The following is a 24,740-nucleotide window of genomic DNA, read 5'->3' on the forward strand; positions in this document are numbered from 1 at the left end:
CTATTTACTTCTCTTCGAGTACCGGGCATAAAAAGGAATGTACTTACTCGAAAAATATTACAGGCCAGTAGAACATTTTCGGGATCAAACATATGAATATGCGATGTAGGAATTTTGTCACATTTGGAAAATATGATCATTTCACTTTTAGGAATTGTGTCTACATTTTTTTTCCCTTTTCGTGTTAATGTAGATATTAGTGTGCCATCATGTAACAGTTCATGTTGATTAAAATAATTTTCAGCAAATTCTGCCATATTGTAATGGGAATCATCGCCAAATATCTCTTTTTGACTTTCCCCATTGCAGTGAAGCTCTTGAAGTTTCTTTTCCACTCTTTGCTTTCTTCTTTGTTCTCGTTCATCGCCAACATGAAATTTAACCAATAAAGGTGAAGAAGGTTTACTAATCTCCTTCTTTCTTTCTTTATTTGATTGACTGCCAAGCATATGAAGGTCATTTTTTGTCGAGTTCGTCAAATTAGTTAGATTGCTAGCGGCAGTTCCCAAATCAGCAGGTTTTATTGCTTCATATATCGGCTCAGGTTTTAATTCATGTTTAGGAATATTTATTTCGTTTTTCGTTACAGGTGGGGGCGGTGGTGGCATTGTTGGTTCTGGAAGCGATGGAACGCCTTTGGCTGTTATGGATTTTCCTTGCTCTCGTTCAAGAAGAGCTGACTCCTTTTGCAAACAAACTTCTATCTAAAATTACATAAAAAAAACCGAGATATATTAACTTTTACGATGATTTAGTGAAAAATATAAGATGAAAATCACTCTCAACACATGCCAGTTAAGAAACAAGTATACCCGGTACTCAGTACTACATATGTACATTAGCACGTTTTTTCACATTTTACATTTTTTCTTCATCTGTCATCTACATCTTCATCACTTCTCATGCCAACACGCTCTTTTAGCTCGCCCCCCTCCCCTAAAGCCTCACACTACACTAGTGTGAATGTGAGAACGTGAAAAAATAAAAAAAAAAGCTACTAGACGGGGTGAGCGTAGGGACTGCAAGTTAATTTATTCATTCTGGTTATAATAATGATGCAATAAAAAGGTGTGAAATTAGTGGTAGGCTCGAAGGGTTAAAGACTTGCATTTTTTCGCAAGGGCATTTGCTTTCTGGGGGCGTAAATCGAATCCATTTTCCTAAAGGCTTGATACATATTCGGACGAAGGGACAATGACAGAATCTCTGCATTCTGAAAAAACATTTTCAATATGAAACTTTTAAAAGGATTGCCCAAAAAACGCGTAAGTTCCTACATAAAATAGTCATCACCAGGCAACCCGAATACATGTACGAAAAACTTAGATTCAGCCAGAACGATTAATATTATCACCCTACGACATAGAACACTCAATTCCGAGACATATCCTTATGAATGTTATTCGCATATGGAACCCATTCTACATCACATGAAAACTATACAAAACCTATCACATTTAAAAACGCTGATTTGATAACTTAATTTATGAGAAAAAAATCGATACCTCTAAAAAGCTTTACAAAATATAAATTTATAAAAATGTTTAAAAAAAATCCATGGTTCATTAAAATATTTGACTGCACCAAATTTATCAGAAAAAGTCGGTGTGGTTCCTCGAGGAAAAAAAAGTTTGCTTTTGTCCAGTAGGGTTATCTTTTTTGAAGAACTAGGAAAAAAAAAGAATATCTTTCTTGAGCGATTGACAGACAAGATGATAATATTGATATTGAGGATAGGAACAGATATTTTTACTTACTTCTTCGTCAAGATCTTGAACTAGGTGATTCATTTTGTTATTTATTTCCTCGATGAGTGGGTTTGGGGGCGTATTCTCTGTAACTTCACTTAAAAAGGCGAAAATATTGTCTAAATCAACGGTGTCTTGCAAGTTTGACATCTCTGTTGAGACCTTTTCGGGAGCATTATTATCGACCAACGTAGATAAATCTATATTTTCGGTCATGTTGGCCAATTCATTGATTTCGTTTTGCACCATCCTGAAAAATATAAAAAGAATTTAAAAGATCGTATAGTTTTCTCGTAAATGTATGTATTTGCAAAATCATAAAAATAACGGTGCGTACTTTGTACGTATGTATCATACTGCTCGCGAACGTACGGTTTGTGGGATTCCACTGCTAAAAATTCTCGGCGAGTCTATTGGGATTAAGTCTCATGCAATTGTGACACGCTCTCTCGCACTCTTTCGTCATAGTATTGTTGTATTTGTTGCCCGTTCTTTCTGCTCTACTATTTCGAATATTTTTTTACATTATGAATTCCACTGCCAATATGGCCGGGCTGGAATTTTTAGCTGTAACACACACACACACACACAAAGTAAAACGAGAAGGGACGTGTGAGGTGTTTCTTACTCGTCACAACTTTTATACCCGGTACTCAGTACTACATCTGCACCTTAGCGTTGTTTGTAAAATTTTAAATTTTTTCTTCATCTGTTGTCTACATCCACAACACTACTCACGCCAACACGCTCCTTTAGCTCGCCACCCTCGCCACACACTGGAGAGTCAGGGTAGAGAATCAGCAGAGACGCGGCAGAGGCACACAGAGACGTGTCTGCGCGAAGCAGAGTGTGGATGAAAGAATGTGCAAAAAATAAATATAAGCTGCGGGACGGGGTGGGTTTGGCCCCTGCAAATTAATTTCTTCATTCTGGCTATAATAATCATCCAATCGGAACCCAATTCGGTGATCTGATAGATATGGCCCTTCCCTACGGAATGGCGTTTTCTTTTATCTTCAAAATTGTAGATTTGGGAGGTTTTCGCCATTTTGCGGGGGCGTGGCTCATTTTTGAAATACACTTGTAACAGTGTGAGCATACAGAAGTCTGGATGCAAAATTTGGTGGCTCTAGCTCTTATAGTCTCTGAGTACTAGACGCTCATCAGGACGGACAGACGGACGGACAGACAGACATGGCTCAATCGACTCGGCTATTGATGCTGATCAAGAATACTTTATGAGGTCGGAAACGTTTCCTTCTGTTCGTTACATACTTTGTGCACAAATACAATATACCCTATTTACTCTTCGAGTACCGGGTATAAAAATTGCGGATGAAAATCGCGGTCTCTCTCTTAATTGAAAAATACACGAAGACAGACATAGCTGTCTGTAAACATTGCTCAGATGTTCAGTTGGTTTCGATGACTCTTTAAATAATCTCCCACAAGACATTTTTTCCAGTTTCCTCCTCCACCACGTTGATGTCAGACTTTTCAGTTTCCGTTGGGATGTCCAAATTATTTTTAATCACTTTGGTTTTCAAAGATTCCATAGCTGTCTTCAAACTAGTCTTTGACCGAAAAAGGCGAACTTTAAGAAGAGGATCAAAAATTGTGCTTTCTGCATACAAATTGTTTTCAAAGTTTTTGAATCTGTTTCCATATCAACTTGCAGCTCCTCAACAACCAACGCAACCCATTGATTTGCAGATTTGATATCAACCTTTTCCATTTTCAAATAAGTAAGAAAAGTAATGGGTTGCTAAGAATAATGACTATTAAATAATTAACGTTTTTTTCGACGATATTTCCACTGTTACCTGTTGAAAAGGTTTTAGTACCTTCAACAAATCTTCAATTATTTTGCTAGTGGGATATACTAAATATCTAAATATAATCTAAATATATAAATATCCCACTTAGTGGGATATACTAAGATCTGGACGAAGTATAGACACTGCAACCATAACAGACTCTTTCAAATGAACAACTGAACAAAAGATTAGTGAACATGTTCATTTCACTCACTGAAGTGAACTACTCTTTTTCGTTCACTCACTTATGAGCAACCCTACTCTATTAGCTATATCAATTCGGCTTTCGATACTAATCAGACACATTCACTTTCACCAAAAAACATATACGGTAATCGCTAAACTTTTGAAGTAGCAGGTATACGTGTTCGGGCGATAAAAAAATTCTTTGACATACTCGCGTAGCTACGAAATATACATCGGTCAAGCCGATTTGGTCTGATCCGGATGAGTTTAGCAATTTTTGAGCTGTTGATACGGCATAGCATTTCACTCGTTACAATAAATATGTTATGAAAAAGTAGTATTATACAGGCACTTATAAATACCTCTCACAGTCTGCAATAGCATCTAAGTGAACTTCAGAAACTTTATCAAATATTTGATCACGGCGTTTCATTTCCTCATCGACACGTCGCATTTCCCTTAACGCAGCTGCTACCTGTGAATTAAGCAGTGAATACAATACTTTACAATATTGATTACAATCAGAAAACTCTTACAAAAAATGTAGATAATGCAAGTGTTACCTGTGAATTAAGCAATGAATTACTCACTAATTAACCAAAACTTTAATAAAATCAAGAAATGAATTGTTTTTAAACATTTTTTATAATTATAGTTTAATCATTATAATTAAAACTTACAGTTTTTACAAATATACGAGAAGGGACGTGTGAGACGCTTCTTACGCGTCACAACTTTTATACCTGGCACTCAGGACTACATCTGCACTTTAGCGGTTATTTGTCAAATTTTACATTTTTTCTTCATCTGTCATCTACATCTACAACACTTCTCACACCAACACGCTCCTTTAGCTCGCCGCCCTTCCTTAGACCCACACATTGCAGACTCGCGGCAAAGGCAGCGCCCGCACACAAAAAAAAAACAAATATAAGCTGCGGGACGGGGTGGGTTAAAAGTCGGAAAAGGCAGTGGCAGGGGGAGGGCAGAGGCAGGGACCGAGTGAAGCAGAAGCAGAGTGTGAATGAGAGAATGTAAAAAGAGCAACAAAAGCTGAGGGACAGGGTGGGTTTAGCCACTGGAAATTTGAGCCAAAATTTGGTGGCTCTAGCTCTTATAGTCTCTGAGATCCAGGATCTCAACAAGACGGAAGAACAGACAGACATGGCTCAATCGACTCGGCTATTGATGCTGATCAAGAATATATATACCTTATGGGGTCGGAAACGTTTCCTTCTGTGCGTTACATACAATCTTTATTCCCCACAAATACAATATACCCTATTTACTCTTCGAGTACCGGGTATAAAAATTAGGCGCTACCTCTAAAAAATTCGTTACAAAAACACCAGATTTAAAAAAAATTCTGGCATAGAAAAGAAAAAAATTAAACAAAAAACAAAAATAAAAAGGAATAAATAAAAAATTATCATTAAACCATGTCTAAGCCCTATATCTTTCATAAAAAGTTGGTCTGGATCGAAGCGGCAAAATCGTGTCGAGTAGTATTATCTAGACTGCTTCGAGAAAAGGGCGATACACTTCAATATAAACAGTAGATAAGGGTCCTTACATGAACAAAAATGTTCATTGTACATGTTACCTTTAATATTTGAATTTTAATTATTGGACGCCTGTTCGAATAATTTATGTGGGAAAGAAAAGGACCCCCGCCACAAGCAGTACCGGTTGCAATAACTCCCTCGATGACATTTTGGGCGTCAGTATCCTTTTTTACAAATATGTTTAAACAGGCTTAGTGCAACTCAAGTTAACTCAGCTAGTTGCGGTTTTAATTGATCTAGATTTGATCCAAAAAAGATTAATTGTTGGGTAATTTTATATTCTTGATCAGCATCAATAGCCGAGTCGATTGAGCCATGTCTGTCTGTCCGTCCGTCCTTATTAGCGCCTGGATCTCAGACTATAAAAGCTAGAGCCCCCAAATTTTGCATCCAGACTTCTGTATGCTCACACTGTTACAAGTGTATTTTAAAAATAAGCCCCGCCCCCTTCCGTCCACCCAAAAGGGCGAAAATCTGCTTCTGCTTCACTCGGCCTCTGCCTCTGCCGACTTTTAAGTGTATTTAAAAAATGATCCCCGCCCCCTCAAATGGGCGAAAACCTCCCAAACTATTTTGAAGATACAAAAAAACTTAAAACGCTATTCCGTAAGGAATGACCATGATGAAAGCCTTGGCTGAACCCACCACGTCCAGCAACTTATATTTCTTTTTTTCACATTCTCTCATTCACACTCTGCTTCTGCAGTGTGCGGCCTCTGCCTCTCGCGTTCCTCTGCCTCTGCCTCTGCCGGGACTCTGCAGTGTGTGGCTCTAAGAAAGGGGGGCGAGCTGAAGGAGTGTGTTGGCGTGAGAAGTGTTGTAGATGTAGATGACAGATGAAGAAAAAATGTAAAATTTGACAAAACACCGCTAAGGTGCAGATGTAGTACTGAGTGCCGGGAATAAAAGTTGAGACGCGTAAGAAGCGTCACACACGCCCCGACTCGTTTTTTTTTTTTGTATTTGAATCTAAATCAATAAATAAATAAAAATAATCACCTCTGAAACGATTTACAAGAATACAAATGGTTTAATCTTACCTCTCTCGCGAAAACTCCTCGTAATCGACTTTGTATTAAAATTGCACTTCGTCGCATGATGATAAAACGAATTCTTAACTTCCATCCTCTATATGCGTGTTGTATTTTCAGGGCAGACTTTTTGAAAAGTAAAAATGTTTTGAAGCAGCAAAACCTTTTCCAGTGCTTTTGTATTATGATTGCATTATTAAAAATTAAATTCTTTCGTTTTTCTTCTAAAGGATCATATGCAATAGACCGAAGAAAAACTTTTGATTTTCCGATTTGCCATTCAGTGTTGGGAACATTAAGATTTTCTAATATATCGGCCACATAATTACGTGTACACGAATATGACTTTTTTTGCATTAGGCACTTGTACTTTAAAATAAAGTCTGTGATGCTTAAATGAACAGGAAATCCTTCTCTTCTGATTCGAATAATATCCAAAACTCCAAGATATTTAAGTTGATCAAGAACTAAAGATTCGTTGTAATTATTTGCCATCTTCAGTGAATTTGGTTTTATGCAGCGAACATACCTGTAAATAGACAAGAAATTAAATATTAAATATTAAATAACATAAGTAATTTTATAATTTTTTTTTTATTTTGTGTATTAATGGCTCTAAGCTAATATTGAGAAATATCTGTTGGCATATTCTCTACAAAATATTACCTTTACATCGAAGGATTCCCAGAAGCCTATTCCAACCAAACCCCATCGCGGGGAACATATTGGTGTAAAAAAAAAGATTAACGAGGACATACAGTACAAAGTCGCACATAAGCAAGCTGAAGTCCTGTTTCTGGAGGGTGGGATGGGAGAAGCCACTGAAAATTAATTTCTTCATTCAGGCTATAATAATTATGTGATCTGATCCAAATTCATAATGATAGGTCATTCTCTGTGGATGGGCGGAACGGGGATGGGCGAAATTTTGAAATACACTAAGAGTGTGATATTACAGAAGTCTAGCTCTTATTATCTCCGAGAACTAGGCGCTGTTTTCCTTTAAATCTTCGAGTACCTTAAATAAATGTCTATTATAGCCAGAAGGAAGAAATACATTTCTCGTGGCAAAGCACCTCTCTGTCTTCAAAACTCTTCCTCATGTAGACTGGGTTCTCTAATCGATGGAACTAGATAAAGGGTATGAAAGTGGAGCGGCGGCCTTTGCAGCGTCTCACGAAGTTCCCAATCTTTTCGTCTCTAAATATATCATAGTACATTATGGTAAGGTACTCGAACTTACCATGGTTTCGTACTTTGAAGAACATCTATTAGAGATTGCAGCTGGTGCCGAAAACTATCACTTACTGTACATTTCGTTTTCGTTGAGCCCCGTGGATAAGTCGAATAGTTTTGAATGACGTTAAGGAACTGCGGATCCTAAAAAACAAGATTTGGAAGATTTAGTAATCTATTAGTTTTAATGGGGTTCCACGAGCTTTCTCTATAACCTTTTGTATTCTTAATAAGAAATCGTTTTCGTTTGGTCTTAGGCCGGAGTGTATTGTAAAATAACGCACCGCCCTTTTCCACCATTACACAGGACAAAAATCTGTGGTAACCACTATTTCGAAAATACACGAGAAAACAAAAAACGGAATATCGTAGAGTATGACTATATTGCAGAATTTGGGCCAGATCGGATCATTAATATAGCCAGAATGAATAAATTAATTTGCAGTTTTCACCAGTCTCACTCGCACACTCGTGCAGTGTGAGTCTCAGCCAGGGAAATAAGAGCTATGAGGTATGGTATGAGAAGTGATGGAGATGTAGACGACAGATCTAGCAAAACTGGAAAATGTAATGTAAAAATGTAATTCTATAAAAAACTATAGACATATGTATGTATAGTGACTGACATACTGACTATAGACCGGGTATAAAAGTAGTGGCACGCTTGCACGCGACTCACACGGTTCCTCCTCGTATACATATCGAATTTTGTTGGAAGAGATTTTGGTGTAACTCCTACAAATAGCCTCTTCGGTGGCCTTTGTTTGGCTTGAATACATTTGTGGCTTACAATTTTCACCAAAGCAACGGAAGAACCGTCGATGAAAGTAGCTCATAGCAGTCGGGATATGCAAACATGCATATGTGACCTTTTGATTTTTGTCGAATTTAAAATTTTATATTGGTATGCTGTATCTATATCTGAATAAATACCGTTAACAAGAGCCAGTTGTAACTGGGTATTCAATTACTAGATATTCAATCTTAATTTTCCATTTATTGTCTGGAGATACATACAAAGAGAGTAAGAGACAGAGAACAAGGGGAAATCGGTTGTATTATAATTATTTCACTCTGTCACATCTGGCTATTTAATCTTTTAAAACCCAGAACTTTGAGTGCTAAGGGCTTTAATTAATTTTTGGTCGAAGGTAAAATATACTTATATAACGAACAGAAGAAAAAGTTTCCGACCATTTCAAGTGTTTTTCTTCTTGATCAGCATCAATATAGGCCATATAGCCATAAGGCGTCGTTGAAGGTATTTCTCATTAAAATCTATATAGAGGGACGGCTGAAGAATATTATAAAAAATTAAACTGTTACATCTGAAAAAACAATTAAAACAATTACCACCTTCTAAAAATTCTTCAAAATAAATTCTGCCATAGAAAACAACCATAATTCATTAAATAAATGCCCGATATCTATCATAAAAAGTTGATTTGTAGTGTTGTTATTCTTTTTATACCCGGTACTCGAAGAGTAAATAGGGTATATTGTACTTGTGCGAATAACGGTTGTATGTATATATATTCTTGAGCAGCATCAATAGACGAGTCGTTAGAGCCATTTCTGTCTGTCCGTCCGTCCGTCTGTCCGTATTGTTTGTCGGCTAGTTCTCAGAGACTATCAGAGCTAGAGCCACCTCATTTGGCATCCAGACTGCTATATGCTCACACTGAAACCAGTGTATTTCAAAAATTAGCAACGCACCCTTCCGCCCCCGCAAAAGGGTGAAAACCTCCCAAAACTACAGTTTTGAGGATAAAAGAAAACTAAACTACGCCATTCCGTAGGGAATGACCATATCTATCAGATCACCAAATTGGGATCCGATTGGATCATTATTATAGCCACAATGAAGAAATTAATTTCCAGTGGCTAAACCTACCCCGACCCGCAGCTTATATTTGTTTTTTGCACATTGTGCCGCGCAGTGCCGGGTATAAAAGTTGTGACGCGTAAGAAGCGTATCACACGGCCCTTCTCGTTTTATTTGAAAAAATCATACATTAAAAGTAGCCGTACAGAAGAATTACATACATAAATGGAGCAATAGACTTTTCTAAGGATAAACAATGCAAATCCACCAATATGTTTAAATTTTCATTTGTTAGCATAATTATTAATGATAATTAATAATTACAACATAAAAATGATGTAGTATGAGTAAAAAAAATAAAACTAAAAAATAATGATCAAATTGTGAGATTTATTTCTCGAACAAAAAAAAAACTGTAATTAAAGTATTATGATAATATTTATTGTTTAATTACTGCACGGTTCCCTGTAACGTCTGTTATATCTTTTTTAGTTGAACAGGGAGCTCCACTTTTCGAGAGACCTAAAGAGCATAAACCTAATAATAATAAATTATTATCTAGAAGATTCACTATGATTCTGCTTGATATAAATTCTTGTGTCGATTAAATTATTGAGACTGTCCACAAAATTCCGATGCCTTTCTCTACAGTCTCTGAGATGTAGGCGCTCATTACAACGGCCGAAAAGATAGTCGAACGGACGATATGGCTATACAAACTCAGGTATCAATGATGATCAAGAATTTATATAAACCAGAAAAGCTTCCTTCAGAATGCTAAATACATGTACCGAATTCAATGTGCCCCTATACTCTTTGAGTAAAGGGTATATATATTCTGAATTTTAATATTTAATTTTATGATTCCGAAGTTTCGTGTTAACTCTTTTACATACATACTTTAAAACGCGTTAATTTTCTTGTATGGCGAAAAAAATGTAGGAAGGTAAAATAAGAGCTTACCTGATATTTGGAAAGATCCTTTACAAATAAATCTTCGCTACGGCTCATATAATCAAATAAAACATCTTGCTGAACATCTCGATTTTTGTCAACGAATCCGTCAACAGCATAAATAACGCTACCAGCGTAGTGTCTTATGCCAAATTCAGTTTCCCAATGACGACGATCAGAACCTTTTATATAAGTTGGGTGAAACTCAAACTCCGTGTGCATATTATTTAAATAGGCCGAGTCTGAGCCTTTGGGCATATGACACTGCTCCGTAAGCAACTTAAAAACACATCTGGGTGGTTTTTCAATAAGCTCCAGGCATTGTGAATTATCTGTAAATTCTACATGTGTATATAATATATCTTCTTGCTTATACTGAAAAAAAGGCACAAGACGTATATGTTATGAAATTTCGAATTTAATACAACATAGAAAGTCGAGGTTCATCTTTCTGATGGAACTATAAATTAGAGCTACTAAAGATTATTCTTATTGTGCATGCGTGGACATTTTGGACGGTACTATGAGTGAAGAAAATGATTTAATGCCAAAAAGTCATAAATGTGTGAACTTGTGTTGGGTAAGATTCAATTATGCAGTTTATGTTTTAATTATTTTTAATTATCCAACACTGATCTCTGATCAAATCGGCTTGTGTGTTAGATTTACACCAATTAATAAATTAATAATAAATAATTACAAAAAATACTTAAATACTCACAATTGATTGTTCTAAGGCGAATACATAGTGGTTGAAGAATTTGTGCAACTTTTCATTTGTATAGTTTATGCAAAGTTGCTCAAATGAGTTGTGCGTAAAATTTTCAAATCCAAATATGTCGAGAACGCCTAAAAACTGAGCACCATCTTTTCCAGGATTTGTGCAGCTATTTATTTTAATAACAAGCCACGTGAAGGTTCTGGAGTACAATGCTTTGGCCATCGAATGCCGATTTTCTATAGCCTTAAACAAAAGATAAGACAATTTCAAAATACCATAAAGTTAACTATGATCTCAATAACACTATTCAACAGCATTTCTCCCCATCGAGCCAAATTGAGGTTTCGATATTAAATACATTTCTGGCTTTATAAATATTATATTAAGTTTTTTACGAAAAAATATATATTTATTTGAAATTCATTTCAATGTGAAAGGAATGTTATTGCCGCTAACTCTAATTTTACACCCGGTACTAGGTCAGTACGCATATATGTATAACAATGATCTTTGCCGAATTTCAAAATATCTTATCGTAAGATCTTTCATTTACATTTACATAACATTTCATAAAAAAACTTTCTACTCAGCTAGGCGTGCACATGCCGCAAGCGGAAGAATGTATGAGCCACAGAGAGACTGAATTAGTACTGCTGTATTGGAAACCATTCCTTCAGCCATGGAAAATTAATTTCTTCGTTCTGGATATAACAATGATGATGTTTTGAAAATTGTAGATGCCACAGACTTTCAACATTTGTGCATATCACTTCAAGCTAAACACCAAGATTTCTCTACTATCTTCGAGTAGGGCGATAAAAAATGTCCATTAGTTCACAAAAACAAATTTTGGTTTGTTAAGTGTCCGATAAATTGGGGAAAACAACTTGTATATGTTCTTATATCGAGCACTTACCATTTTTTATTAATATCTTTATACCCGGTACTCGAAGATCAAAGGGATATATTCCTACTGGCCGATCTGCCAATCGCACACCCAAGTATCGGTTGAACTAAAGACAATATAAGAATTCATACAGTGAATTAGCAGACTGCAAGCGAAATTTCGACGTGCGACGAAAAGCCAAAATACCAACCCCCTCACATATGAGAGCGTAGAAATCTAAAAATTGAAAGCGCTTGAATGTGTGAGTACGCACAAGCCAAGCAGACGATTTTCGAAACGAATATATTTTCATGAAATTTCTTCTTTTTCAAATCCTATTTACCGATTGACTGGTTGGTAAAACTAGCACATTCTTTATCAAAAGTATGTTAGTCCTAATTTCTGTAACACATTTCAGGCAGCTCAGAAATTTTGAGAAATCGTTTGCTGCAACGTACTTCTCAAAATATGCTTATTGACTTGACACACGATTTACCTTTCCGACATTTACTCGCAGGTGAATATATTTTATGTATGTTTATTTTGCATATTGAATATATTCTATAATACAAACAAATGACATTCATATAAAGGATATATGATATACATAGGATATATATACGTTCATCCTATATATACATATATACAGTGAGCAAAGTCTTCCGAAAGTACAAAGTGCATTTGAAGCACTTGAAAAAACCTATACATGCAAGGAGATTTAGATTCCGTGTGCACAAATATGTGCATTTTTTGAGAGCCTGGACCCAGAGCTAGAGCCATGCAGAACCATCTTATTCTTATATTGTCTTTGATTGAACACATTTTTAAAAACCCAAATATCACCCAATGCCTAAGAAATCCTTTCGAAGAAAACGCAACTAATGACAGAATGTGTAAAAAACAAATATATACCATCCTATCTAAATAACTTTAAATAAAACTAAAGAATGTACTACTCCATAAAATGTAGACCATAAACAAATATTATACACAATCTAACTTTACAAAAAATTTGTATTTAAACAAATCTACAGTCGATGGCCCTGGAAGCTAGTTGTACACATTCTTAATCTGCATGAATAGACGAGTCAATATAGCCATGTCTGCCTGTCCGCCCGTCTGTCCGTCCGTCTTGCTGAGCGCCTGGACTTCGGAGACTTTAAAAGCTTCGTCAACCAAATTTGGCATCCAGACTGCTGAGATATCACACTGTTACAAGTGTATTTCAAAATTTCACACCTCCCCATTCCAATCGCCAAAAAGGGCGAACATCAGCGACATGCACAATTTTGAAAACCAAAAAACGAGTAAACCCAAAACGCAGTTCCGTAAAGAATGTTCATATCTATCAGATCCTCGAATAATTGTCAGATTAGATCATTATTATAGCCATGACGAATTCAATACAGATCCTTATATAATACATACATACATATGCATGACACATACTTATACTGACTGAATACCGGGTATAAAAGTTTCTCAAGTTTCAACGTTCCTCCTTGTTTTTATTATATAATTTGTTGTGCTTACTTACCTCTTGCATTTTTAGCGGAATTTCAGTAATATTTCCTCTAACATTTATTTGGCGCATTAGGAGAACCTTTTTAAGATCACTAGGCTTAAGTCCCATAAGTTTTGATATATTAATGATAATTTCCTGATCCGAATTTGAAAAATCACATCCCTCACCATCAATGTCCATGAAATCAATATTTCCCAACCATAATATCGAACTTAAGACTTTGAAAACACCATCTATTACGCTTTGAGGAATTTGCAAAACTGTAAAGGCCATTGTTAGAGCATTGAATTTAGCTGATTCAAGATTTACATCAATTGCTAATGTATCCGAAGTATTAAGATACTTATAAAATTCTGGAGGTCTCAAATTCAGGGACTGTGCCATGTCCACATTTTTTAGCCCCTGAGCAACCAATTGATACATAACATGATAGTTCCGTTCTCCTTCACTTTGAAACGTTATACGGGATTGTTCGAGGAGGTAATCTTGAATAATGCAACCTTTTATACAGTTGGAATCATCAAAACACACTTGCATAAATTTTCCAAAGCGGGAGCTGTTGTCGTTTCGTATCGTCTTTGCATTTCCTAAAATAAAAATGCATCATTAAAGAAATTCTTGATTATTTGTATACACTTTATTCCTCAACTTTGACCACTCTATACGTCACCGATGCCTCTGAAAAATTCGCATCGAATACAAAAATTTGAAATGAAATCACCACCAATAAATCAAAGTTTATTTAATTTAAGTGCTTTCACTGACGTAATACAAAAATTAAAAGAGCCGTTTTCAAATAACTCAGCTATACATATATCTTATCTATATGTAACACGTAAAAATTTATTGCATCAATTTAGTGAAGTGTCCTTTTCTTTAAACTTTGTTGTGGACACACTTAAAAAGTCAAATTGAAATGAAAAAAATGTATGCATGTGAATACATGAATAACTTATTTTTTCCGATGTTGACTTGTCTGAAAACACTCAAGAAATTAAACCAACAGCTGTATTGTGAGCCAACAATTTTGGGAGAGCGATACATCATAATAAAATCTTTGTTAAAGCCCAGTACTCAGATGCGCTAAATTGTCTTGCCCCAAAACTGTGACAAATATTTTTTTTTGTGCGAAAGGGGGGAAAAGTGCATGCTCTCTGGGTAGAGTACCTAGAAAACCCGTTAAAAATTCAAAAGCAGGAGCGTGTTATTTCAGAGTGAAAATGGAGCTTGAGGGAAAACAGTTCTAGAAGAAAGCACCGAATTATTCGACAGTCCACTCCAGACTATGAGTTTTATTATACCCGGTATTCGAAGAGTAAATAGAGTAGAGTAGAGTAAATAGGGTAAGTAAACTTTGAGGATAAAAGAAAACTAAACTACGCCATTCCGTTGGACCGAATGACCATATCTATCAGATCACCAAATTGGGATCCGATTGGATCATTATTATGGCAACAATGAAGAAATTAATTTGCAGTGGCTAAACCCACCCTATATTTATAACCCGCAGCTTATATTTGTTTTTTTTTTTCACGTTCTCTCATTCACACTCTGCTTCGGCTTTTGCCTCTGCCGCGAGTCTGCAGTGTCTGGGTCTAGGCAAGCCCGGCGGCAAGCTAAAGGTAGGTGACAGATGAGGAAAAAATTTAAAATTTTACAAAACACCGCTAAGGTGTAGATGTAGTACTGAGTACCGGGTATAAAAGTTGTGACTTGTAAGACGCATCTCACACGTCCCTTCTCGTTTTTTTACAAATTTATGAAATGAGTACCGAGTATAGGATAAATATATTATAATATCCATATAATCAGTTTTCGTTCGAATACAAGCTTCTATCCAGCCGTTTTGCGCTTGTTTCGCTTTGTTCTTTCCATTTTGGGGTATGTGTGTGTATGCGTATTTCTTTCCATCGACTGAATATAGAAATACTATTTAATTTCGCAATGACATGGTGGTATTTAATCGGTCGGTTTCAAATTTTCTGTCGAACAAAAATAGGGGTAATTTCTTCTCTTTTGCATACCGTCCCTGATTCGGCTGACCGAAAATTTAGCGCATCCGAGTACTGGGCTTAAATATAAAAGAGGCCTTTAGAAAGAGCAAAGAACTAACGCCTCTTCAGAGCTTGAAAACAAAAAGTAAGCGTTTCGGTTGCCAATAAAATAAAATGCAGAATTATGGAGCCTGTCTAGTAGTAAAGCTTTAGAAGGCTCGGTAACCGAAGAATGCTGAATTTTAAACTTACCAAAGGATTCAAGAATGGTATTGGCTTCCAAAATCTGCTGCTGGACCCAAGAGGAAACGTTAGAAGTAATTGCACATAGATATTGTAAAATAAATTTTGTGGTCTCAGTTTTTCCAGCGCCTGATTCTCCAGATATCACACAAGACTTTAAATAAAAGAACAAGTCGTATTATTATATCACATTATTATTACTACACCTACGTTGAAAAAAACAACTGATTTGATAAATAGCCCATAATTAAACACTATACACCCAAACTTTTTCTAAAGTTAAAAAAAAGCAATTTAAAAACTATCCCAATTAAGCCGAGTAAAATAAAAATAAAAAAATAAATCATTTTTTATGCTAGACATTCCTCAGTATTATTTGATCCAATAAGGAAAAAAAAATAACATATTTTCTTCGTTATTCTCACACAAATATATACAACAATGAGAGATAATGCATTTCCATTTAATGTCAATATTATGAATATTTTTGTACATAAGTGTACATATATCCAATAATATACAATATGCTTGAACATTTCGTAAAATTTTCAAACAACTTATTTAGCATAGTCTTACAACCCTCAACCATATGTAGTCCAAGCAGCACTATAAAATTAATTAAAGTACATAACAGCATGGACTGCGATATGCGTTCAAAATGTCGATGTTCATGTGTCTGTCTATGTGTCTGTCTGTCAATCTTGTTTGTCGGATAGTTCTCAGAGACTATAAGAGCTGTCTCTGTCTCATTCACTATTGTAGAGATACGAGAAAACTAAAAACGCAGTTTCGTAGAAAATGGCCTTTTCTATCAGATCCCCGAACAGGGGATATAAAAGTTGTGACGCGTTCCAACTCGATTCACAACGTTCCTTCCCGTCTCTGTTTAAAATTGATTCTCGCTGGTCCCTCCGTTTTGGTACTTCCTGTTTTGGTGACTACTGCGACTTTCGCTCTTGTACAGCAGTCCGGATGCAAAATATGGTGGCTGTAGCTCTTATAGTTTTTGAGAACTAGCCAACAAAGAAGACAGACAGACATAGAATCAGCTATTGATGCTGATCAAGAATATACATACGCTATATGATCTGAACCGTTTCCTTCTGTGCGTTACGCACATTACTCCGACAATAAACCCTTCGAGTACCGGGTATATAAAAAGGTACCAACTTATTTGTAAAAAAAAAGTGTTATCTTTGAAAATTAAAAAATGTGTTTTTTATCGAGTTGTCTTTCATGCAATGCACTATGGGTAAAAAGCCCGAATTTTTGGCATTCATGTAATTTTTTTTAGTTAAATAGTAACATACTTTTTTACCCGCTTTCAAAGTCGGCTGATTTTGAGATGCTTTGACTTGTGAAAAAATACGGGAAACATTGAGCAACTTGCAGCATTAATTGTAGCTCGATTTCACACTTTAAATAAAAGTAAAAATAAGGAAATAATAGGTCGAGGTATTTCAATTAATTGCTAATACATGTTTTTATATAGTTGTGTGTAGACTTTTAATTGTCCAATGTTTAGTTCATGAATATTTTTAGCTTGGAACTAAAAATTGCACGTGTGTTCTGTGGAATATTACTTTTGCACAGCACACCACTACACAGAGGTTCAAGTTACATGTTATTAACCAATTATTATAGAATCATGTGGTGTTAATGCATTTTTCCCGGTTTTTTCCCCTTTTCGGAAAATTTTAAATTTTGCATATGCTTTTTTTAAGAAATTCTACCTTTGTCTAATGAACATTCATGCCAATTTATAGAGCTCTAGCTCTTTTTTTTTTATTAATGTCAAACAACGGGCTTTTTACCTACAGTGCGTGCAATGGCTAAAAGTGTCTAGAGTAAATTACACGCAGTAAAAATATTGAAAAGACAATCTTACCTGATTTATTTGATCATCAACAATACTCTTATAGGCAGCTTCAGCTAGAGCAAAAACATGGGGGTCTAAATAACCCATTTTACGGCCGTGATATTTGTGAACATGTTCCTTTAATATAAAAAAACAAACTTTAACGTATTACCTTGTTTGCTTACTTAAAAAATGGTGTTAGTCAAGTTCGACAAAACGAGTAATTTTGTTTATTTTTAGAGGTAAGGCTTTGTACGCTTGAGTATGCTATCGAAATGTAATTATATATGGAATAATTGTTTGGGGTAGTTTTCATTGCAAATTCGATATTACTCGTAAAAGCTTTATGCAAATTACTTTTTTTTTATATTTTAAAAGCGCAACCGGGAAGCATCGTCCCCCCCNCCCCCCCCCCCCCCCCCCCCCCCCCCCCAATCGGATCCAATCGGATCCCAATTTGGTGATCTGATAGATATGGTCATTCCCTACGGAATGGCGTTTTTAGTTTTTTTTTATCTTGTAGATTGTAAATTGTAGATTTGGGAGGTTTTCGAACTTTTGCGGGCGGAAGGGGGCGGGGCTAATTTTTTTTGCCTGGAAGTTGATATGCAATGACTGCACCATCAAGTGGCCCATGCGACACCAAGCCAAAGCCTGTTACGCGCGGAAATACACTTGTAACAGTGTAAGCATACAGAAGTCTGGATAAAAAATTTGGTGGCTCTAGCTCTTATAGTCTCTGAGTACTAGGCGCTCATCAGGACGCTGTTAAAAATTCCACACAAAAATCATAATTTTGTATTACAAAGCTACAAAAAATACCGCAGACTCATTTATATATTATCGTATTTTTATATTCCGAAAGACCTAGAAAATGACGTTCTGTTGAATCACTATGGTCCTATTAAGTCCCACAGCAAACCTTTGTCTACCCTTTGCAGATTTTATGTCTGTGAATCTTAAAGTTTCTCAGTTTGATAGGTCATTTCTCGACGACTTTGAGCATTCCCCTATCGACGTCTATATTACTATTTTCTCCTTCTTCACTACTTTTGTTGGTTCACTCCACGGTTGCAATAAACAAATTTTATGAACTAATATACTATTTAATTGTACATCTCACTTAAATCTTACCTTGTTGTAAATACTTATGCTTTTATATGGATTTACAGCAATAAGTATTGTCCCGGTGTAAGTCTATGATCGTCTTCTATCGGAAACCAATCAGTTGTTTTCATTGGATAATTAGACGTGGATCTATTCTTATACCTGCTAATTAGTCAGCATATACACATGTGAGCTTACTTACCCAATATATTTTTTATATAACTAGTGGGCAAGCTCTTTGTAAACCCCCCCCCCCAATCTGTTGTGCATTATATTCAGCTACATACAAAACCGAGTAGGAACGTACGCGTCACAACTTTTATACCCGGTACTCTGTCAGTGTATCAGTACACCTTAGCGGTTTTTTTTTACCAACATTTGGTGACTCTAGCTCTTTTACATACATACATCCACTTTCGTATACCAATACAATGCACCCTATTTACTGTTTGAGTACCGGATATAAAACAGCTCAGTTGGTGCTTAACTTCATACTTTAAAAGGATACATATATTATGTCACTACAGTATCGAAGACTTAGATTGTGGTTTATTCCGGATTCGTCAATTTCTGTCATTGTTGTCATATCTGCCACGCCAATGTTTTGTTCGGCTTCCATCATATCTGAAAGTTAAATAACAAAGTTCAATTTGTATTATTTTAATTGTATATTCTTAGATTTTATAATATAATATATGTATATGAAGATGTACAGAGATTTAAAGCGTATCTGTATTTGACAAGCAGAAATTTAGAGAAGTAAGAGTGAAAAACTATAAATACGAAAACGAAAACACCGAATTCGTTTAATTCCTATGCGCTGAGAACCAAGACAGGAAGCTTCTTGCCTCTATCATTATGTATACATATGTATTTATTTTCACAATTGTTGATGCCACAAGGGGGTGATGTCCTTTGTGGATCCCGGTGTGAGATAACAGCAATCTGGATGCAAAATTTGGCTGCTCTAGCTCTTATAGTATCTGAGAACTAGGCTACAAACAAGACGGACGAAGGTCACACAGCCATGGCTATATCGACTCGGCTGACCAAGAATGTATATCCTTTATGGCGTTGGAAACGATTCCACCTGTGTGTTACTTACACCCTTAACTCGTTGAATGCCGGGTATAAAGAAAACCCGCACAAAAAGCATCATCAAAAAAACATTATTCATAAATGAAATGCCTCAATTCTGTCAGAAAAAGTTGGTTGGGTCCTTGAGAAAAAAGGGGTTAGATTTTGGGCTACAACTGCAGAAAACCATTAATCCTCAGATTATGTCAGACGCAGAACATGCGTAGCTGACAAAAAAATCCACGGATATACCACTCAAAGAATACTCCCTAGTAGCTTTTCTCGATATCGAGAAAGGCCTTTAACAACGTCGTACCAAGAGCCATTACGGATGCTGTGACTGACCTGGGGGTGGACTGTCACTTGATTATGCTCATTGATGAATTGCTTACATGCAGGACGGTGACGGCATCAATGGGATCGTGGACTCAGTCAAGGTATGTCAGCAAGGAGGTCCCCTGTCTCTCCTTCTATAGAACATAACATAGTCTTCTTTCGGAAATTCCCTCAACGTCTTTGCGATGCAATGACCTCGAAGATCGCGTGACTTTTAGAATGGACAAAATCGCGAGGCGTAAATCCTTCCAAAACGGAACTTGTGTTATTACAAAATAAGTACAAGTTCCTCAACTCGCTCCAACTCCTTTCGAAACTATTATCCCTCACAGAGACAACTGGCTCGAGAGACCACCTGGTCCTAATGGAACCATACAAATTTTCACAGACGACTCGAAGCTGGACAACAAGAAAACCGCTCTTTTAATTTTTGGGTTTCATCTAACGAACCCTTTTGCTATCTGTACACCAGAACTAGGATAAATTATGATATTTATGTTTTCGAGCTGGATAAATCCTGTATTATGCCTGCCGAAGCAAATCAAAGTGCGGCCTAGAGCAATAGGTCGACACTTCAGATATCGGGGTCCGTGGGTTCGAGCGCTAGGACTGGCTTGGCAGAGGCTTGGCGAAAGCTCTTGTGTTGACAGGTTGACAGAGACTGTATTACCGGCGTACTGGTTCAACCAAGCACCTCTAAATACATTATAACTCTATATTTAGGAGGGCTGTTATTAAAATATATATCAGACAGCTTATATATGATATTTTTAGATGACTGCATTGACGAGGAAGAATATTGTCAACAAAAAGCAAATTATCAGCACGGATAGTTCTTTGAAAATAGGATAGTGACGATTCTCAAGACGAATTTAAAAAGAGATGGCACTCTTTGTTTGTTGTTTTTCCTGTCTGTATGTATTTCTTTCTAACGCAAAGAGCAGCACCCGCCAAAATCTTTTAGGGGTTTCGACGATCCAAATCAATTTGTATGGGAGTTCTGTGAGCGATTTAACTAATTAAGTACAAATAGCATAGCCAAAACAATAACTTTTCTATCTCGTACGTTAAAGCTTTTATACCCGGTACTTAGTCAGTATATACATATGTACATACATACATATGTACATTTGCGGGCGTCTTTACACACAAACGCAAAAACGGCGCGTTCGTTGTATGGGTGCCTAGCCATGCCTTAGTGTAATACATATGTAATTTTAAAAAAATTTTAATTTTATATTTTTTCTGCGTCTGTCATCTAGGGGAAGGGGTAGGGCGATCTGAGCAGATCTTAATGCGAGGATCTGATAGATATGGCCCTTCCCTACGGGATTGTGTTTTTAGTTTTCCCTTATCTTGAAAATTGTAAATGTGGGAGATTTTCGCACTTTGTTGGAGCGGGCGTAACTGACCCTATTTTGAAATACACCTGTAACAGTGTGAGCATATAGAAGTCTGGATGCAATACTTGGTTACCTATCTTAGTCTATTCACTGATCAGGACGGACAGACGGACGGACAGATAGACATACAGTAAGCATACTTATTATTCGTACACCATCATCACACTAGTCTGAACACCTATAACTTGGCGTACGGTCAACGTAAACAGAAAAAGTTAATTTTGTATCAAAGATCAACATATTTACTTTATGTTTATGAAAAAAGTTTTTAATAATCTTCTATAGTATCCTTATAAAAATTAGCTGAAGCAAAAAATTCCTTTTTTTCGTAAATTTTCTTAAATTATTCGTACAGTCGTCCGATTCATTAAGTGAAATTAAAATATTAAATGTAACATGTACAATGAATATTTTTGTTTGCTACATTTAGTATTTATGATGACTAAAAGCCCTAGCAAGAATCTTTCCCCCAAGGTATTGGTCCCCATGAATTAATATTAGCCCCCTCCACAAGCAGTACCGGTTGCAATAACTACCTCGATGAAATTTTGGGCTTTCGTATTCTTTTTTACAAATATTTTTACACAGGCTTCATGGAACTCAGGTTTACTAACCGTAATGAAAGTTTCAGCTGGTTTCAGCTTTAAATAAGGCAGATTTAATCCAAACTAGAAGGGACGTGTGAGGCGCTTCTTACGCGTCAACACTGTTATACCCAGCACTCAGTACTACATCTGCACCTTAGCGGTGTTTTGTCAAATTTTAAATGTGTTCTTCATCTGTCATCTACATCTACAACACTTCTCACACCAACACGCTCCTTTAGCTTGCCGGGCTTCCCTAGACCCACACACTGCAGACTCGAGGCAGTGGCAGAGGTCGAAGCAGAATGTGCATGAGAGAATGTGAAAAAAAAACAAATACAAGCTGCGGGACAGGGTGGGTTTAGCCACTGCAAATTAATTTCTTCATTGTGGCCATAATTTTCTTTTATCTTCAAAATTGTAGATTTGGGACGGGGAGCCCCTGGCGGGGCTCATTTTTTAAATACACTGCTTTCAGTGTGAGCATACAGCAGTCTGGAGCCAAAATTTGGTGGCTCTAGCTCTTATAGTCTCTGAGAACTAGCCGACAAACAATACGGACAGACGGACGGACGGACAGACATGCATGGCTCTATCGACTCGGCTATTGATGCTGATCAAGAATATATATATTTTATGGGGTCGGAAACGTTTCCTTCTGTGCGTTACATACAACCGTTATTCGCACAAATACAATATACCCTATTTACTCTTTGAGTACCGGGTATAAAAAGATTAATTTTTGTGTCATTTTTTTGGCTGGGTCAAGTTTGGCTGGGTCAATTATGACTAAATATAATGACACATGGATGCCAATTGTTACTCATAATATAGTTTAATACATCCTTTTTCATATTTCCATTAAATAAAACCATTCGTACAGCTCCAGCTCAAAAACAACACAGGTGAAACACTGGCACCCTCCGATGACCCATACGATTTTCCTCAAGATATGTTACATTTATATTCCGGAAGAGAAATCCATGGCCAGATTAATTTTTAGAGAATGTGATTTGACTGAGAGTAATATGTCTAAGACATATTTTTGATTTGTTGGCCTTTCGAAAATAAATTTAGCCAATGATGAGAAAATGGTGGTCCCTGCTGTATGGCATTTCAAGAAGTCTTGACTAACGCAAATATATCTGTATTTTTGCATATTCATTCGTAGCGGTATTTAAAAAATTATTTTTCATGTGGAAATTTCCTTAGTCTATTTCATTGATCGAGATACCATTACCTATATACCTATACCATTAGAGACGCTTCATTAGTAGCAGCATCCTCTTTTCAGCAAAGAACCTTGTTTCGAACATTAGCCGTAATCTCAATATGTATGAAATGGTCTCTGTAGTCAGCGTTCAATGTAATTTTAAGCTAAATAAATGTAAATCGCCAAATCACTGTTTTGTCCTTGTTCTATTGAAAGTTGAAATACATTCAACTTTGCTGACACGAACCGTATTTCAGAGTATCACAGGTGACGGATACAATTCAGGTTACGGCACTGTATAAACCACATTAGCGGTACAAAGTTTAGTTCATTTGAAAATGTTAATCATACATATGTTATACACATATGTGGATATATACATAGATACATATGCATGAACTGCATTTTTTACATAGTTCAGCAGTGAACGTTATAATCTGAGACCAACTTAATGAGTCTGCACAACACCTCTGCATGCATGCATGCATGCATGTATGTAAATATATGAACCTCTATGTATATACATACACACATACATACGTACACAACGTTAGTAAACAAGGCTTAGAAAACACTGTTCTCATGCTCTTTTGAGATATATAACAAATATATGTAAATCTGAGGAAAATCATATTTACACAAACGCATTTTTAAATTTATTATTGATTTATTAAACTGCACCTGGATTTCTTCCGGGTTAACTTATCCTAGAATAAGGGCGGGTCTTTTCGAAAGATATATGTACGATCGAAGCACCAATGCGGGTATGATTCTATGTAAACACAACTATTCTAAATCTGATTTTATTATTGCGATATCGAGAAGACTATCGCAACTCCAATGAAAATTCATATAAATAGAACATATTTTTATTTAAGGAAATAAGTTATCCTTTGTCGTAAATTACTATTACAAACAATCGATTAGTTGAGATGGTTCGATATATTTTTGTAAGCAGTGACTGTGTTTCCTTTTTAGCCTTTTCCTCACATAATTCATCTAGAGAGGAACGGTGGGATATTGAAACGCGTAACTCCGAATCCATGTAGCACCACCCACACAGCAAAAAACAACTGATGACAAATGAAAACCGTAGTTTTGCTCTGAATTAGCACATTTCAACATATTAGCCTATAATATAAATATATTTAAAATAACGTTTGTTTTGCTCCACCCAGCCAAGGGTGGAGCCGATATAGTCATCATTCAGGAACCCTGGATATTTGGAAACAGGGTATCCGTTCTGAGGACTCAAGTCTATAAGCTATCCATAGCTGATGAGGATATGCTCGACATATGTACATGGGGCAAGACCAGCCACACCTTCCTCCGCACACGACCCTAAGTGCTCTTATCGCAGACTGCGAGACGAGAGACATCGTCCTGCTGGTGGGATGCGATGCCAACGCGCACCACTGCCAGAGGGAAAGC

At 36.4% G+C, this 24,740-nt stretch overlaps 1 protein-coding gene across 5 annotated transcripts in view; it reads right to left on the reverse strand.

The window, feature by feature from the left end:
• Positions 1-24,211, reverse strand: part of LOC117590020 (unconventional myosin-VIIa) — a 46,049-nt gene extending 21,838 nt beyond the window's left edge. For 2 of the 5 annotated variants that reach the window (XM_034282310.1, XM_034282309.1), the window contains exons 1-13: positions 23,991-24,206; positions 19,205-19,320; positions 18,724-18,786; positions 17,620-17,727; positions 15,741-15,885; positions 13,507-14,081; positions 11,084-11,326; positions 10,372-10,737; positions 7,591-7,727; positions 6,357-6,876; positions 4,114-4,226; positions 1,758-1,998; positions 48-704 (exon numbers count right to left, since the gene is read on the reverse strand). In XM_034282310.1, the coding sequence (XP_034138201.1) occupies positions 48-704; positions 1,758-1,998; positions 4,114-4,226; positions 6,357-6,876; positions 7,591-7,727; positions 10,372-10,737; positions 11,084-11,326; positions 13,507-14,081; positions 15,741-15,885; positions 17,620-17,727; positions 18,724-18,786; positions 19,205-19,318 (3,282 nt within the window). In that variant the 5' untranslated portion in view covers positions 19,319-19,320; positions 23,991-24,206. Of the gene's footprint in view, positions 1-47; positions 705-1,586; positions 1,668-1,757; positions 1,999-4,113; positions 4,227-6,356; positions 6,877-7,590; positions 7,728-10,371; positions 10,738-11,083; positions 11,327-13,506; positions 14,082-15,740; positions 15,886-17,619; positions 17,728-18,723; positions 18,787-19,204; positions 19,321-23,990 lie in introns of those variants that run through there. The other 3 variants (XM_034282311.1, XM_034282312.1, XM_034282313.1) reach the window with 3 other exon arrangements.
• Between the last annotated feature and the right edge of the window lie 529 nt (positions 24,212-24,740).

The sequence above is a fragment of the Drosophila guanche genome, unplaced genomic scaffold, assembly GCF_900245975.1.
Source record: "Drosophila guanche unplaced genomic scaffold, DGUA_6, whole genome shotgun sequence".
Classification (NCBI taxonomy): domain Eukaryota; kingdom Metazoa; phylum Arthropoda; class Insecta; order Diptera; family Drosophilidae; genus Drosophila; species Drosophila guanche.